Genomic DNA, 18,176 nt, shown 5'->3' on the forward strand with positions numbered 1-18,176 from the left:
CTAGGGTACTGCTAATACTGGGGAGGAGGTGGGGGTGTATAGTTTTATGGTGATTGGAGGAAAGTATTTGGATGTCTGATGTAAACTTATTACTTAAAGAGTGGTGGGTGCATGGAACGCCCTGCCAGGGTTGAAGTTAGAAGCAGATACATTAGGGATATTTAAGATACTCTTAGATAGGCACATACTGCAGATGATAGAAAAATGAGGACTATGTAGGAGGAAAGGTTTAGATCGATCTTAGGGAGTAGGTTGAATGGTCGGCGCGTCACTGTTGGCCGAAGGGCCTATACTCTGCTGTAATGTACTATGTTCTATTGTGTGGTACTATTATTTTACTAAATGCGTAGATTGAGAACATACCTATGAGCTGAAAATTGGGCGTGAATTAGGAACTTTTTACCACCATCTGTAACTTCTTGGGCCAATATTTCTCTTATCCGACCTTTGCTATCAAGCTGATGATGAATTTAATTAACATTGTGGCAGGACATTGCAAGAGGAACACCAGGTTTACTTAAAATGAGGTAACAAAGTTTTGAAGCTGCCTCACAAATACTGAACAGCAAATCTAATATGTCACAGACACATCAAAATAATTGTCCAACTAATGAATTATATCAAAGTCTGCTATCCCGCAACATCCAGTAACACAAATTCTTGCCAGTTAATCACTGTACAGGAAGATGGGGCTCCATGCTTATTGATGATGGAGCTCAAACTGTCAATAGCAATAATGTAACTGCCAGCCTACTTCAAACAGAAATAGCAAGTGAATAGCAAAAATTTTGGATTTGCAAAAGTAATTCTTCAGACGATTTGATTCCTATCACATGATATTGAGAAATCTACAGAATCTACAACAGATGCCATCTCATTGGCTCTTCACTCAATCCTGGAACACCTGGCCACGTATAAAGACCTGCACTGACCAGCTGGCTGGTGTGTTCACTGAGATCTTCAACCTTTTGCTCTGGCTGTGTATGTTACCCACTTGCTTCAAGTAGGCTTCAATTATACCTGTGCCTGAGAAGAGCGTGGTGATCTGCCTCTAAGACTATCCCCAGTTGCATTAATGAAGTGTTTTGAGAGGTTGATGATGAAATGTACCTACTGCTGTATGAGTGGCAACTTGGATCCTCTCCAGTTTGCCTACCGGAGCAACAGTCCACAACAGATGCCGTCTCATTGGCTCTTCATTCAATCCTGGAACACCTGGACAGCAAGAATGCATACTGTACATCAGGATACTCTTTATCAACTACATCTCAGCATTCAATACCATCATCACCTCAAAACTAAACAATAAGTTCCAAGAAACACACATCAAAGTTGCTGGTGAATGCAGCAGGCCAGGCAGCATCTCTAGGAAGGGGTACAGTCGATGTTTTGGGCCGAGACCCTTCGTCAGTCCTGACGAAGGGTCTCGGCCTGAAACGTCGACTGCACCTCTTCCTAGAGATGCTGCCTGGCCTGCTGCGTTCACCAGCAACTTTGATGTGTGTTGCTTGAATTTCTAGCATCTGTGGATTTCCTCGTGTTTGCGTTTTTAAATAAGTTCCAAGACCTTGGCCTCAATACCCCCTTGTGCATTTGAATCCTGGATTTTACAAACACGAGAAAATCTGCAGATGCTGGAACTCTAAGCAACACACACAAAATGCAGAAGGAACTCAGCAGGCCAGGCAGCATCTATGGAAAAAAGTACAGTCAATGTTCCTGCTTGTTCTGGCAGACGGTATGTAGATCTGGTCTCCCAATTTATATTGGGTCTCACCGATATACCAGAGGCCACATCGGGAGCGCCGAACACAGTATTTGCATTTGCACAGTTCGTTGTCTTCTGCATTCTGATCTTTCATTGATCCTATTATAGTTACGATTTTATAGATTTGCTGAGCATGCCCAAAGAGAATGGCAGGCGGTGACGAGTGGGGTACCGCAAGGCTCAGTGCTGGGACCCCAGTTGTTTACAATATATATTAATGACTTGGATGAGGGAATTAAATGCAGCATCTTCAAGTTTGTGGATGACATGAAGCTGGGCGGCAGTGTTAGCTGTGAGGAGGATGCAGAGTGACTTGGATTGGTTAGGTGAGTGGGCAAATTCATGGCAGATGCAATTTAATGTGGATAAATGTGAGGTTATCCACTTTGGTGGCAAAAACAGGAAAACAGGTTATTATCTGAATGGTGGCTGATTAGGAAAAGGGGAGGTGCAATGAGGCCTGGGTGTCATTATACACCAATCATTGAAAGTGGGCATGCAGGTACAGCAGGCGGTGAAAAAGGCGAATGGTATGCTGGCATTTATAGCAAGAGGATTCGAGTACAGGAGCAGGGAGGTACTGCTGCACTTGTACAAGGCCTTGGTGAGACCACACCTGGAGTATTGTGTGCAGTTTTGGTCCCCTAATCTGAGGAAAGACATCCTTGCCATAGAGGGAGTACAAAGAAGGTTCACCAGATTGATTCCTGGGATGGCAGGACTTTCATATGATGAAAGACTGGATGTACTAGGCTTATACTCATTGAAATTTAGAAGATTGAGGGGAGATGTTATTGAAATGTATAAAATCCTAAAGGGATTGGACAGGCTAGATGCAGGAAGATTGTTCCTGATGTTGGGGAAGTCCAGAACGAGGGGTCACAGTTTGAGGATAAAGGGGAAGCTTTTTAGGACCGAGATTAGGAAAAACTTCTTCACACAGAGAGTGGTGAATCTGTGGAATTCTCTGCCACAGGAAACAGTTGAGGCCAGTTCATTGGCTATATTTAAGAGAGAATTAGATATGACCCTTATTGCTAAAGGGATCAGGGGGTATGCAGGGAAAGCAGGTACAGGGTTCTGAGTTGGATGGTCAGCCATGATCATACTGAATGGTGGTGCAGGCTCGAAGGGCTGAATGGCCTACTCCTGCACCTATTTTCTATGTTTTTATGAAATGAAACTCAGAGTTGTATATGGTGACATATATCATATATCAGGTTTATTATCACTGGCATGTGACGTGAAATTTGTTAACTTAGCAGCACCTGTTCAATGCAATACATAATCTAGCAGAGAGAGAAAATTATAATAACAAATAAAATAAAACATAATAATAAACAAGTAAATCAATAACATGTATTGAATAGATTTTTAAAAATGTGCAAAAAACAGAAATACTGTATTTTTTTTAAAAAGTGAGGTAATGTCCAAAGCTTCAATGTCCATTTAGGAATCAGATGGCAGAGGGGAAGAAGCTGTTCTTGAATCGCTGAATGTGTGCTTTCAGGCTTCTATATCTCCTGCCTGATGGTAACAGTGAGAAAAGGGCATGCCCTGGGTGCTGGAGGTCCTTAATAACGGACGCTGCGTTTCTGAGACACCACTCCCTAAAGATGTCCTGGATATTTTGTAGGCTAGTGCCCAAGGTGGAGCTGACTAGATTTACAACCTTCTGCAGCTTCTTTCAGTCCTGTACAGTAGCCCCTCCATACCAGACAGTGATGCAGCCTGTCAGAATGCTCTCCACGGTACAACTACAGAAGTTTTTGAGTGTAATTGTTGACATGCCAAATCTCTTCAAACTAATAAAGTATATCCGCTATCTTGCCTTCTTTATGACTACATGGATATGTTGGGACCAGGTTAGAGCCTCAGAGATCTTGACACCCAGGAATTTGAAGCTGCTCACTCTCTCCACTTCTGATCCCTCTGTGAGGATATATGTACTTTGATAATAAAATTTACTTTGAACTTTCAAAGAGATAAGAACCCTACATAAAATTTTAAAAAGCCTTGGAATTAGGCAACATCTTGGGAAAAGCATTGAAGATCTGCACTCTAGAATCAGCAACAGATATAGGCAAGTTATTCCTGTACAGTTTAAATCGGAGCAGGAGTAGGCTATTTGGCCTTTTGTGCCTGCTACCTACATCACTTAATAAAATCATGACTGATCTTTTAGCTCAGTGTCACTTTAGAGAACTAGTTCTATATTATCTTGATTCCTTAATTTGCCAAAGATATATTGAATATACTTGGCAGCTAAGTCTCCACAGACTGATTGGGTAGAAATTTCAAAGATGTATCATTCTTGAGGTGAAGACATTTCATTGAATCTGTCAATGGCTGAATACATTTTCAGACTGTGATCCAGGTTTAAACCCTGAAACTGACTGCCTAACGAAACGCACTACACCAACCTTACCTCAAGGGCCATTAACAATGGGCATAAAGCTGACTTTGCCACTGGTGCCCGCATCCTGAAATGAATATTTAAAAAAAAAAATGAGAATCGGGTTTATTATCACTGAAATTTGTTGTTTTGTGGTGGCAGTAAAGGGCAAGTCATTTGATATAAGTTTGAAAATTATTGTATAGGTTCATAGAGTGTTCAAGTATCTGATGGCAGAGGGAAAGAGGCTATTCCTAAAATGTTACGTGCAGGTTTTCAGGCTCTTGTACCACCTCTCCAATGGTAGTAATGAGAAGAGGTATGTCCCAGATAGTGAAGGTCCTTAATGAAGGATGCTACCCTCTTGAGGCACCACTTTTAAATGTTTCCTTGATTGTAGGGAGGGTTTTGCCCATGATGCAGCTGGCTGAGTCTATAATCCTCTTTCAGTCCTGAGCCTCCATATCAGGCAGTGATACAGCCAGTCAGAATGTTCTTCACTATACCGTAGAAGAAGAAGAAGAAAGCCCTTAACTCTGAGTGGAGTCATCGGGACGCCATCATGACAGCTTTTTTGTTAGCGGGCTTTAGTATTTTTACGAGGCCGAGTTGCTAGCTTGATGCTCAATCCAGCACGGATGGAAAGCGTGCAAGGGAGCCGGCTGGATTCGAACTTGGGAGCCTTTGCTCCAAAGTCCAGTGCTGATGCCACTACACCACCAGCCGTCTGCAGAAATTTCCTGGAGTCTTTGGTGACATACCAAATTTTCTCAAACTCCCAATGTATTATAGCTGCTGGCATGCCCTCGTCATGATTACATCAATGCGTTGGTCCCAGGATAGATCATCTGAGATGTTGACACCCAGGACATTGAAGCTGCTCACTCTTTCCACCACTAACCCCTCAATGAGGATTGATGCATGCTCTCCTGACTTTGCCCTTCCTGAAATCATAATCAGTTCTTTGGTCTTCCTGATATTGAGTGTGAGGTTGTTGTGAAACCACTCAACCAACTGATCTGCCTCACTCTTGTATGCCTCCTTGTTGCCATCTGAGATTCAGTGATGTCATTGGCAAATTTATGGATGGCATTTGAGTTGTACCAATCATAGGTGTAGAGCAGGGTTTCTCAAAGTATGGTCTACAGACCCTTTGGTTAATGGTAGGGGTCCGTGGCATAAAAAAGGTTGGAAACCCCTGGTGTAGAGAGAGTAGAACAGTAGGCTAAGCCCATATCCTTGGAGTATTGATTGCCAGTGAGTAGGAGATATTATTTCTGATCCACACTGACTTTGTATCTCCGTCTACAAATGGATCTTTGACTTTCTCATCGGGAGACAGAGGCCTAGGTTTTGAAACTTGTTAGTAGTAGTTAGGGGATGATGGTGTTGAATGCTGAGCTATAATGCATAAACAACAGCCAGATGTGTATTTCTGTTGTCCAAGTGCTCGAAAGCTGAGTACAGAGCTAATGGATTGTGTCAGCTTTGGTTAAGTTGCATGTTTTCAGTAGCCTGTTGAATACACCATCGGGGTCTAGTGCCTTGCAAGGGTTTACTCACTTGAAAGGTATTTTGACATCAGCCCCCTCAACAGAGATCGTGAGGTCACCAGATGTTTTGTACTGATCTGTAGAGATGTAATTTTATTCTCTCTTTCAAAGTGTGCATAAAAGGCATTGAGCTCATCCAAGGTGTAAAACCTCACTGCTATTTATGCTATTAGGTTTTGCCTTATAGGAAGTTGTGCATGTGATTGTATCTCTGAACTTCACATGGAATTGCCATTTTGCTCTCACGATGTCCTTCCATTTGTCAAATCTGGACTTCTGTTAGGGTTCTGGGTCACTGCTCTTGAATGCCATAGATGTAGCCTCAGCAGACTACAACTCTCCTGGTCCGTCCAGGGCTTCTGGTTTGGGTACATTCAAGAAGATGCATACTAATCCATGCAGGTCTTGATGAAGTCGGTGATGTCTGTAGCATATCATTCAGATTTGAAGTCTAATCCCTAAATAAGGTCCAATCCACCAATTCAAAACGGTCCTGGAAATGCCCTCTGCCACCCTTGATGATACTTTCAGTCTTCATCACTGTTGCTGAGGGTCTCAGTCGATTATACTCTCCCTATGGGATTACCATTACCAATAATAAAACAAAATTGCTTTGCTACTTTTATACTTTCATTTCCCACCAAAGTTAATGACCGTACATCTTTCAACATTATAGTCATTCTGGCATGCCCTTTCTTATTCACTTAGTCTATCTGTACTCCCCTGAAACCTTTGTGCTTCCAGCTCACATGTAATATTGAGCTACATGTATACTCAAGTCCCCTGTCCATCGCCCACTGGTCATTGTTTCTCAGTCAAAAACCTAGCCCTTGTCCATCACCCACTGGTCACTGTTTCCCAGTAAATAGCCTATTATTCCAGTTGTTTTCTATTAGCAAGTTCTCAATCCATAACAATATATTACCCCAAAACTGTGCACATTGATTTTAGTCATAGTCATAGTCGTACTCCGAAAATTTGATAATCTCATGTGGTATCTGAATGGAGGTGGGTATATCAGAATTGGAATTGCTTTATTGCTGTCGGGTGGACCGAAAATCTCGTGGTGCATACTGTTCATATAGGTCAAAAATAATATTGCAATGAAATAGGTGCATCTTCAAATAGGATAATGCATTTAAGAGAATTACTTGTCAGTTAGGAAGAGCAGCTCAACTAAATTAGGTGCTGCTCCTCACTGAAAGCCACTCCCACCTGTGGTCTTTCCTGTTACCTTCAACAAAATGCAGTTTCAAGCCCTTATCATCTTGCAATGTTTCATGGTTGTTGGGTCCATTTTCCAGGACTTTCTGCTGTTGCCTTCTCAATCAGCTGAGCAATCTCAAGCAGCTCAATGTTACTGATTGTCAGAAGGGAAACCGGCTCTTTTTTAAGGAAGCTTCATGAGGTGCTGTTGTTCATTTTGACAGTGCCTTTGTGTTTTTGACATTGCCAGCTTCTCTTCACTTTGAATTGCCTTTTCTAGCATGTTCCATTTTTGTAATCACTTTTGCTCTGTTTCTTAATACTTTTTATACATTCACTTATGGGTTGTGCTTGCTCCCTTTCACCGCGATCGTATTTTTTGGTAATTAAGTCCTTATCACTTATTTCCATCTGCTTCTCTCTATTTGCTCCATTTTTGCTTTAAGTACAGTCAGAGTTTATTGTAATCAAGTACAAATCCCTGGCATAGCATATTTGATTGATGGATCTAAACCTATTAGAAATACCTTAGGTAGCCACCACAGGCAGATAGTCCTGTCAATTTCTACATCCAGTTCGAATTGATTGATAATATTTATTAGAAAAACAAGCTTGGGACCTCTTATTTTCAGAGAGCAGAACTTTAATGGATTTATTGTTTGTTGATTTTACAAGAACTTGTAATTACATATAATATTCACAAACTTTCTGTTGGTGTGTGAAGAACAAACTTGTAATACAAATATTTATCAATTCCTCAAAACCTACCACTTGGCAATGTACAAGGCTTGAAGGATTTATTTTCTCAATTTAACATATTAACTAATAGTTAGTGTCAAGTAATTTGGCACACATGAACATCATTATGCATTTCTATTAGCAGAGCATAATTAATAATTTTACCAACAAGGCCATCTCAATTTATTTAGGTTGAATTTCAGAAGCAATCCAATTTATGAAATAAGCTTTCTGCCAACATAGTCATCTTTTTGGGGTCCTAGAATTTTAATGAACATTTTTACCTCCGTTTTTACAGGGCTGAAAATTATTGGTGGAGAGGTCAGAACAAGCGCACACTGAAGGTGGGACAGTTCCCACGAAATACAGTGACTTCCGTCGCAGGCCTTTCAGCCCATGACATCAGCCATCCACTCAAGAACAGCTTTATTCACACGGGGCATGGAGATACCAAACTTGAGCGTTGCTGGGGCTTTCCTGACAAAATAGATGAGTATGTAGGAATTTGCATACAAGCTAGACTGGCTTACTCCACTGAATAGTTTGAGTGTATGTATATGTGAAAGCTAGTTTCACTTTCCTTTAGCATTCACCTTGCTTGGGCATTTATTTCTATTGTTTTTGTGTGCATACATGCAATCCCAAATTAAACTTCAAGCTTCTCTTGCCTTTACAACTACAGCTTGTGCTTATGCCATTGCATGTCTTTCATATTCCATTATTCTGTCTCTTACCTAATTATTTTCTTTCTATAGCAATGACTAATCCCAATTTATGGCAGTGGCAGAATCCATTATTTTGCCAGCATTCTTTTCATGTCTGAACACACAGTGAAATTTCACAATCCTATCATTACCAGATACACATGCAAACTTCCAATTAAACAATGATCTGAAGGAGAGATTCTTGTTGAATTTTCAGTCCTTTTCATACTCAAAGACTTCCCTATCAGGATCCAGATCAGGTTTATTATGATGTGAAAGTTGTTGTTTTGTGGCAGTTTTATATTTTTGTGCATTGGACATAGGAGAAGTACAATAATGTCACATTGATTCGAGGTTAGCTGTGGGGTGGTTTAGAGGAGCAAATTTATAGAGAGAACACAGACTGTTTCAAGAAACAAGGTTGATTTTTACTTTTCACATGCTGACTGGAACTCCCATACTGTAAAAGGGCCGGATGGGATTGAGTTTAAGTGTATTCAGAGAAGTTTCCTTAATCAGTACATCTATTTCCCAACTAGAGAGAGAACGATACTAGATCTCCTATTAGGGAATGAGACAGGGCAGGTGAAAGAAGTTTGTGTAGGGGAACACTTTGCATCTAGTGATCATAATGTCATTAGTTTTGAGGTAATTATGGAAAAGGATAGGTCTGATCTTTGGATTAAGATTTGAAATTGGAGAAAGTCCAATTTTGATGGTGTCAGGAAGGATCTGGCAAGTGTGGATTGAGATAGGTTGCTTTCTGATAAGGCATACTTGTTAAGTGCAAGGTCTTCAAAAGTGAAATTTTGAGAGTACAGAATTTGTATGTTCCTGTCAGAATAAAAGGTAAGCATAACAGGTTTAGGAAACCTTGGCTTTCAGGAGGTATTAAGGCCCTGCTTAAGAAAAAGGAGGTGCATAGGAGATATAGGCAGGCAGGAAAAAATGAAGCACTTGAATATAAAAAATGCAAAGGAACACTTAGGAATGAAATCAGTGGGACTGAAAGAAGGCATGAGTTTGCCCAAGCAGACGGTGAAAGAGAATCTCAAGGGCTTCTGCAGAAGAGCAAGAAAATAGCAAGGGACAAAATTGTTCTTCTCTGGAAGATCAGAGTAGTTACCTATGCATGGAGCCAAAAGAGATGGGAGAGAACTTAAATGGAATTTTTTGCAACTGTATTTACTTCAGAGATGGACACAAAGTTCATCTGTGAGGCAAAGCAGCATTGAGGTCATGGATCGTATGCATATTACAGAGCAGGTGGTGTTTGCTGTCTTGAGGCAAATTAGGGTGGATAAATCCCCAGGGCCTGACAAGGTGTCCGTTGGACCCTGTGGAGGCTAGTGCAGAAATTGCAGGGGCCCTAGTGGAGATATTTAAAATGTCCTTAGCCCAAATGAGGTGCCAAAATAGCTAATGTTCAAGAAAGGCTCTAAGAATAAGCCAGGAAATTATAGGCCATTGACCATAACATCAGTAGCAGGTAAGTTATTGAAAAGTATTCTAGGGGACTGGATTAACAAGTATTTGGATAGTCAACGTGGTTTTGTGCATGATAGGTCGTGACTAACCTATCTGATAGAGTTTTTCGAGGAAGGTACCAGGAAAGTTGATGAAGGTAAGGCAGTGGATGTTGTCTACATGAACTTTAGCGAGGCCTTCCACAAGGTCCCGCATGTAAGGTTGGTCAAGGAGGCTCAGCTGCTTGGCATTCGGGATGAGGTAGTAAATTGGATTTGACATTAGCTTTGTGGGAGAAGCCGGAGAGTGATAGTAGATGGTTCCCTCTCTGGAGAGCTGTGACTTGTGGTGTGTCACTTTGATCTATGCTGGGTTCATTGCTGTTTGTCATCTGTATCAACAATCTCGATGTTTAACTTATGTAGCTGGCATTTAGGGTCCTCCATCTCCAGTGGTGCTCATGGCTTCCTTGATCATGTCAGTAGCTTCCTCTCAGTTTTCACTACCGTCAGTCATGTAAGTCCTGGGTGGAGACTCAGGAATGCCATTGCACTCAGATGTAGAAGGATTCTTCATTGCTGTTTCTGTAATAATTTAGTTTTACAAGTCAGGGTTGTTAGCCTTGAGCTGAACCCCTGAACCTGGAGGGCTAGTGGCCTCTCTTAGTCTGGCCTCTACCTTTTGACCTGTTTGGTATAAGTGGTCTCACCAAAAGCCAAAGAATAAAGCCCTGACTCCAGCCAACGTAGCTCCGAGTCATTGAGGCATGCAAGCCTTCAAACCACGACAAGATTGTGGTCTTCTTTGAGGAATCTCATTAACTATATCAGCAAGTTTGCAGATGACACCAAGATTGGGGATGCAGTGGACAGCGAGGAAGACGATCAAAGCTTGCAATGGGATCTGGACTAGCTGGGCAAACTGGCTGAAAAATGGCAGATGGAATTTTATGCATTCAAGTATGAATTGTTCCTCTTTGGGAGGTCAAACCAGGGTAGGACCTACGTGATGAATGTGTGGTAGAACAGAGGGATCTGGGAATTCAGATCGATAATTCCTTGAAAGTGGCATCACAGGTAGATATGGTCGTAAAAAATATGCTTTTGGCACAGTGGCCTTCACAAATCAATGTATTAAGTACAAGAAACACGCATATAAGTTGCTGGTGAATGCAGCAGGCTAGGCAGCATCTCTAGGAAGAGGTTCAGTCGACGTTTCGGGCCAAGACCCTTCGTCAGGACTAACTGAAAGAAGAGCTAGCAGAGATTTGATGGGATGTTATGTTGAAGTTGTATAAGACATTGGTGAGGTCTAATTCAGAGTATTGTGTGCAGTTTTGGTTATCTACTTACTGGAAAGATGTCAATAATAGTGAAAGGATGCAGAGAATGTTTACAAGGATTTTGCCAGGGCTTGAGGATTTGAGTTCTAGGTACGGTTGAATAGGTTAGGGATTTATTCCCTAGAGCATAGAAAAACGAGGTGTGCAAAATTATAGAGGAATTGATAGGATAAATGCAAGCAGGCTTTTTCCACTGAGGTTGGGGTGAGACTTGAACTAGAGATCATGGGTTAATAGTGAAAGGTGAAACGTGTTGTTTAAAAGGAACGTGAGGAACTTCCTCACTCAGAGGATGTTGCGAGTTTGTCATGGGCTGCAAACGGATGTAATGGATGCGGGTTCAATTTCAACATTTAAGAGAAATTTGGATAGGTACATGGATGGAAGGGTTATGGAAGGCTTTGGTCTGGGTGCAGGTGGATGCAGATTAATAATTTAGCACAGACTAGATTGACCAAGGGCCTGTTTCCCTGCTGTAATGTTCTATGACTCTGTGTCTGTATCTGGGCCTTACATTATGGAAAATCATGGCACTGACAGTTTTCCAAGAATGCAACCCCCTATAACCAGATCACCTGTACTTAACATTTGTATTCTGTGGCAAAACCTGCAAGAAACAGATAAAAAGAAGCTGATTATTTATGTCTGAATGGAACTGCTCCATCATGTGTTTATCTTTTCTCTTTGAAGACATAGAGAGAACCATCACTCACCGTTCCTCAAGTAGGTAGATTTTGAAATTGTCAGTCGGCTTGTATGTTCAACAATACGGTATTAAGTCTCATTTAACACACATTTGAAGTGCATTTTAGGTCGATCATTTTGAAATTCTATTGCTTCCAAAGATATTGTTGGATCTTATATTTACTCAACAGAGGAGTCATTATTGTGGCCTTCTTCAGTCTTGCAGATTCCTTTTCTTCCTATTTTGCATTAGTTCATTATATTAAGTTGAAGAGGTAATTTTTCATAGATTGCTGCAAAAACAAGGTCACGTTGACAAACTGCGTTTTAGATATTTGTGAAATAGCTAAATAAATGCAGTTTTAAAAAAATCCTCAGTATTTGATTTTAATACTGAAATGGCAATTTGTTGACTTCCGCCTTCTATGTTGATACTTAAGATTTATATGCAAATTGCACAACTATAATTGGAACAAGTTTTCATTTACCGAGTAAACCAGTGCAAGTGCTTGCTGACTTGATTGAGACCTTATTGTAATGTAGCTTATTGCTAGGTTATTTTGATTCCTCAGATGTTATTTGCTCAATATTGTATGACATCTGTTTTAACTTCTCATAGATTGTACCTGGGCAATCCTATGGATCCTCCAGATGTACTTGGACTGGATATGAAGATGACCAGGCCAACACAGCTACCAGGAAGATCAAAGAGTAAGAAATTTAAATAAAGAAAAAAACCTTAAAATTAAGTTTTATTTACAATAAACTTAAAAGTGAATGTATGTGGGGTACCTTACCCAATAATTAGTATCCAGTGTGAACAAGCAAGTTTTTAAAAAAAGATGAAAGCACACTCAGTATAAATCTGAACACTCAGCCTCTACACTAGGAAAATGGACACTTGTTGTTGAGATGTGTCATGGTGATATTGTTAATTCCTTCACTATAAATTCTTCCCGGGTGCTCTTTAAAGGTTAAGTGATGTGTGCTTTGCAAGTTGTCTACTTCTGCACTGTAGTGCAATTGTGCTAATGACCATGGCCTTTTCTTTCTATGCTGCTTTTTAACACTTACAGAGGAGCCTCCTCCACGTCCTCCTCAACCAACAATCTTCGGCAAGAGTAAGTTGCGGCATTTTCTCCAGTTTAAAAGATGTTCCTGCCCTCTCTGTTCCATTTTAGCCCCTCTTTTCAAAGGTATTTTTGATGCATCATCAGTCTGTAGGCATGGGGGAGTGTTGTGTGATGGGATATGCCACAGAACTAAGACTGTAGCACAGCTTGTACAAATACTGTTATGCCCATTTATCCTCAAATCACACGAGCATAATTCGGCTGTTGCTTTGAATTTCAAATTTTAATTGGACAAATAATTGAAGCAGAATATCCCTATCACATCCATTTTGCTATATTTCAATACCATTTACTTTAAACTACCAAAGGGCTTTAAAACAGTCTTTGGCAGCTTTTGAAAGCATGTTATGGCCCTATTGAGATTGAACAGTGCTGTGAAGGCCCAGCTAACTCTATTAACACTCTGCTTTTCACTTCTGCTTTGTGCTTGTACAGTTGTGTATTGTCACTTGGTTGACTCAAGCTTCAGGTTGTTTGAATTTTTTGTAACACAGAATTGAGAAACCAGAAAAGTTGTGACTTCCGACACATGGGTTGTTTCTGGAGGGGATGGTTTTGAACTGTTCAACAATTAGTTACTGTTAGCTGGAAGTGTTGTAATTGGTCTGAATTTATCAATTATAAATGCTGCATAGTTCATAAACATGGGGGCAGAATTGGACCACTTGGCCCATCAAGCCTACTCTGTCATTCAATCATGGCTGATTTATTTTCCCTCTCCCCGTAATTTTTGATGCCTTTACTAATCAAGAACCTATTAAACTCTGCTTTAAGTAGACCCAATGACCTGGTTCCTTGGCCCTCTGTGGCAATGAATTCCACAGATTCACCACCCTCTGGCTAAAGAAGGTATTCTGAGGCTGTGCCCTCTGGTCCTGGACTCTCCCACTATTGGAAACATCCTCTCACGTCCACTTTATAGGTTTCAATGAGATCCCCGTCATGCTTCTAAGTTCCAGTGAGTACAGACCCGGACCCCCCAAATGCTTCTCAGATGTTAACCTTTAATTCCTGGGATCATCCTTCTGAACCGATCATCTCTAGTGTCAACATTACATTCTTAGATATGAGGCCCAAAGCTGCTCACAATACTCCAAATGCAATGTCTTATAAAGCCTCAGCATTACATCGATTGTCTGCATGCAGCTACAATAGGAATCATCAGATATTCCTGTTTAGAACTACTACAGCTGAAATTAACAGTCACAGCCATAGGAACTTCTGTAAGCTGCATCATTTTAAACTATTTTAAATATATGGATGTTCCCCCATCAAGAAGGCCTCAAAGCTCTTTCCTCCTCTTTTGACAGAAGAACCAACCAATTCCCCTCCACCACCACCTTCCTCCGTCTGGCAGAATTGGTCCTCACCCTCAGCAGTTTTTCTTTCAGCTCCTCCAAACACAAGGGGTAGTCATAGGCACCGGCCTGGGCCCCAGCTATGCCTGCCTCCTTGTTGGCTATGTAGAACAGCCCGTGTTTGAAGCATTCCCTGGTAGTACTCCCCAGCTCTTCCTCTGCTACACTGACTACATTGCTGAGCTCATCAAGTTCATCAACTTTGCCTCCAACTTCCACCCTGCCTTTAAATACACTTGGTCCATCTCTGATGCATCCTTCCCTTGCTCGATTTTTCTCACTTCATTTCTGGTGACGAACTGTCAATCAACATCTTTTATAAACCTACTGATTCCCTTGGTTATCTTGACTATACCTTTTCCCACCCTTTCTCCTGTAAAAATGCTATTCCCTTTTTTCAGTTCCTTCACCTTTACTGCAAATGTTCCCAGGACATCAGTGATGTCTTCCTCCTTTCATTTCCCATACATCCACACTCACCCCATCTTAACAGTGATAGAGCTCCTCTTGTTCTTACCTACCGCCCCATGATCAGCCTCCACGAGCAACACGTCATCTTCCACAAGCTTTGCCATCTCCAAAAGGTCCCACCACTAAATATATATTTGCCTCCCCCACACTTTCTGCACGGGCTGCTCCCTCCATGATTCCTTTGTCCATTTATCCCTTTTGCACTTATCCCTGCAAGTGGCCTAAGTGCTGCACCTGCTCCCTCACATCCATTCAGGGCCCCAAACAGTCCTTCCAGGTGAGACAACACTTCACCTGCGAATCTGCTAGGGTTCCTATTGTGTCTGGCACTCCCGTTACGGCCTCCTTTACATTGGTAAGACTCGTTGTAAATTGGGGGACTGCTTCGTTGAGCACCTCTGCTCCATCTGCCATTTAGAGTTCCACTATTAACTGTTCTGCTGGTGAATGTACAGTTTCTGGAAAGTAAAACTAAAGACCTCAGAGCAAGATTGTTGTACTAGAGGAAAATCAAGGACTGCTGTGTACTTTCATGGAAACGTGGCTATCCCTGCCATTTCAGATGCAGTGCTGCAGCTTGATGACTTCACCATTCTCTGCAAAGACAGGAGAGCTAAGTCTTTTAAAGGCAGAGGAGGTGGAGTGTGTTTTATGAATAATTCATGGTGCACAAAAGTGGCATTTCCTCAGTTCTGCTCACCTGTGCTAGAAAATCTAGCAGTCAAATGTCACCCATTTTAGCTATTGAGGGAGTTTTCTGACATCATCCTATAACAGTGTATAATCCACCTCAGGCCAATGCTCGGCAGGCACTGGAGGAGCTGAGCAATGTTAATCAGCAGGCATAAAGCTGTGCATCCTGATGCCTTCCCTATCAGTGCGAGAGAGGTTAGAACCAAGCCAGAAGGTATTGGCAAGGATGGTGGAGGAGTGCTTACAGGACTGCTTTGAGTCAGTGGACTGGACAATATTCAGGGATTCATCTTCAAGTCTGAATGAATACACTACAGTTGTAAGTGACTTCATCCAGACCTGTGTGGATGAGTGTGTGCCCTCAAGTATGTACAGGACTTGCCCAAACCAAAAGCCGTGGATGAACCAGGAGATTTGTAGTCTGCTGCCGGCCAGATCGGTGGCATTCAAGACTGGTGATCAAGAACACTACAAGAAGTCCAGGTGCGAAGGCTATTTTAAGGGCAAGAGAACAATTCCGACTGAGGTTAGAGACAAAATCAATGCACGTCTCCTCTGGCAGAGTTTGCAGGCCAATTCTTTTTACAAAGCGAAATCTAACATCATGAATGATTGCAGTGCTTCTCTCCCAGCTGAGCTCAACATGCTTTGAAAGGATGAATAAAACTACACCAGCAGCATCTGGTGACCTTGTGATCTCTGTCTCAGAGGCTGACGTCACAGCATATTTCAAGAGGATAAACCCTTGCAAGGTATCAGGCCCTGATGGTGTACCTGGTAGGGCACTGAAAACCAACTGACAAGAGTATTCAAGGGCATCTTCAACCTCTGCTGCAGTCAGAGGTTCCTACCAGCTTCAAAAGGGCAATAATTATACCAGTGCCTAAGAAGAGAAGTGTGAACTGCCTCAGTGACTATCACCCAATGGCACTCACATCTACTGTGATGCGCTTTGAAAGGTTGGTCATGGGTAGAATCAACTCCTGCCTAAGTAAGTATCTGGAGCTTCTGAAATTTGCCTATCACCACGATAGGTCTACAGTAGATGCAATCTCACTGACACTCCACTTGGCCTTGGATTACCTGGACAATAGTGATACCTATTGTTTACAGCTCAGCGTTCAACACAATCTTGCCCTCAGTTTTAATCAAAAAGCACCAGAACCTGGACCTCTGTGCCTCCCTCTACATCTGGATCCTGGACTTCCTCACCAGGAGACTACAAACTATACAGATCAGAAATAACATCTAGCCGATAATCAACACTGGTGCACCTCAAAAGTGCATCGTTAGCTCACTGTTCTACTCTTTTTACACCCACGATTGTGTGGTTAGGTGTACAGGAGCAAGGTAGATCAGCTGATTGAGTGGTGTCACAGCAACAACCTTGCACTCAGTGTCAGTAAGACCAAGGAATTAATTGTGTACTTCATGAAGGGGAATTCGAGGGAACACACACCCATCCTCATCGAGGGATCAGAAGTGGAAAAGGTGAACAGTTTCAAGTTTGTGGATGTCACCATCTCTGAGGATCTATCCTGGGCCCATCATGTTGATGCAACTATAAAGTAGGCATGAGAGCAGCTATATTTCATTAGGAGTTTGAGGAGACTTGGTATGTCACCAAAGACACTTGCAAGTTTCTGCAGATGTACCACAGACAGCATTCTAACTGGTTGCATTACATTCTGGTATGGAAGGGCCACTGCACAGGATTGGAAAACGCTGCAGAAAGTTGTAAACTCAGCCGGTTCCATCATGGACACTAGCCACCCCCACCATTCCCCTTCCCACCCCAGCATCTGATCACCTTCAAAATGCTGTGTCTCAGAAAGGTGGTATTCATCATTAAGGACCCCATCACCCAGGACATGCTGTCGTCTCATTGTTAACATCAAGGAGGTGGTGCAGAAACATGAAGACAGACTCAGTGCTTTAGGGACAGCTGTTCCTCTCTGACATCAGATTTCGGAATGGACAACGAACCCATGAACACCACCTCAGTATTTCTCCCCCTTGCTTTGCACTTTTTATGTAATTTAATTTTCTTTTTTATATATACATATTGTAATTTATAGTTTTTATTATTATGTATTGTAACGTACTGCTGCTGCAAAACAACAACAATTTTCATGACATATGTTAAAGATATTAAACCTAATTCTGATTCTGATTCTAGTCTTCTCAAACTGAATGTAGGAATACATTTGCCTTTCTTGCTACCAACTCTACCAACAAGTTAACCTTTAAAGGATCCTGCACAGGGACTCCCAAGTCTCTTTGCATCACAGATTTATGAATTTGCTCCCTGTTTAGAAAATAGTCTATACCTTTATTCCTTCTACTAAGGTGCATAATCATACACTTCCCTACACTGTGTTTCATCTGCCATGTTTTGCAATTCTTCTAATCTGTCCAACACCACCTACAGACTCCCTACTTCCTCAATACTGCCTGTCCCTCCATCTATCTTAGTATTGTCTGCATATTTGGCCATAAAGTCATCAATTCCATTTCACATATAATGTGGAAAATTAGCAGACCCAATACCAACCCTGGTGGATCACCACCTACAACCAACCAGAAAAAGGCACTCCGTATTCTCACTTTTCTATCCATTCCAGTATCTTTCCTGTAATACAATAGATCTTGCTTAGCAGCTTC

At 41.7% G+C, this 18,176-nt stretch overlaps 1 protein-coding gene across 8 annotated transcripts in view; it reads left to right on the forward strand.

Moving 5' to 3' along the window:
• Positions 1-18,176, forward strand: part of tnk2b (tyrosine kinase, non-receptor, 2b) — a 255,079-nt gene that overhangs the window by 200,959 nt on the left and 35,944 nt on the right. For 5 of the 8 annotated variants that reach the window (XM_063045572.1, XM_063045575.1, XM_063045577.1 and 2 more), the window contains exons 10-12: positions 7,959-8,153; positions 12,477-12,568; positions 12,934-13,053. In XM_063045572.1, coding sequence (XP_062901642.1) covers positions 7,959-8,153; positions 12,477-12,568; positions 12,934-13,053 — 407 coding nt within the window. The remainder of the gene's footprint in view (positions 1-7,958; positions 8,154-12,476; positions 12,569-12,933; positions 13,054-18,176) is intronic. The other 3 variants (XM_063045579.1, XM_063045578.1, XM_063045580.1) reach the window with 3 other exon arrangements.

Source organism: Mobula hypostoma, chromosome 4, assembly GCF_963921235.1.
Source record: "Mobula hypostoma chromosome 4, sMobHyp1.1, whole genome shotgun sequence".
Classification (NCBI taxonomy): Eukaryota; Metazoa; Chordata; class Chondrichthyes; order Myliobatiformes; family Myliobatidae; genus Mobula; species Mobula hypostoma.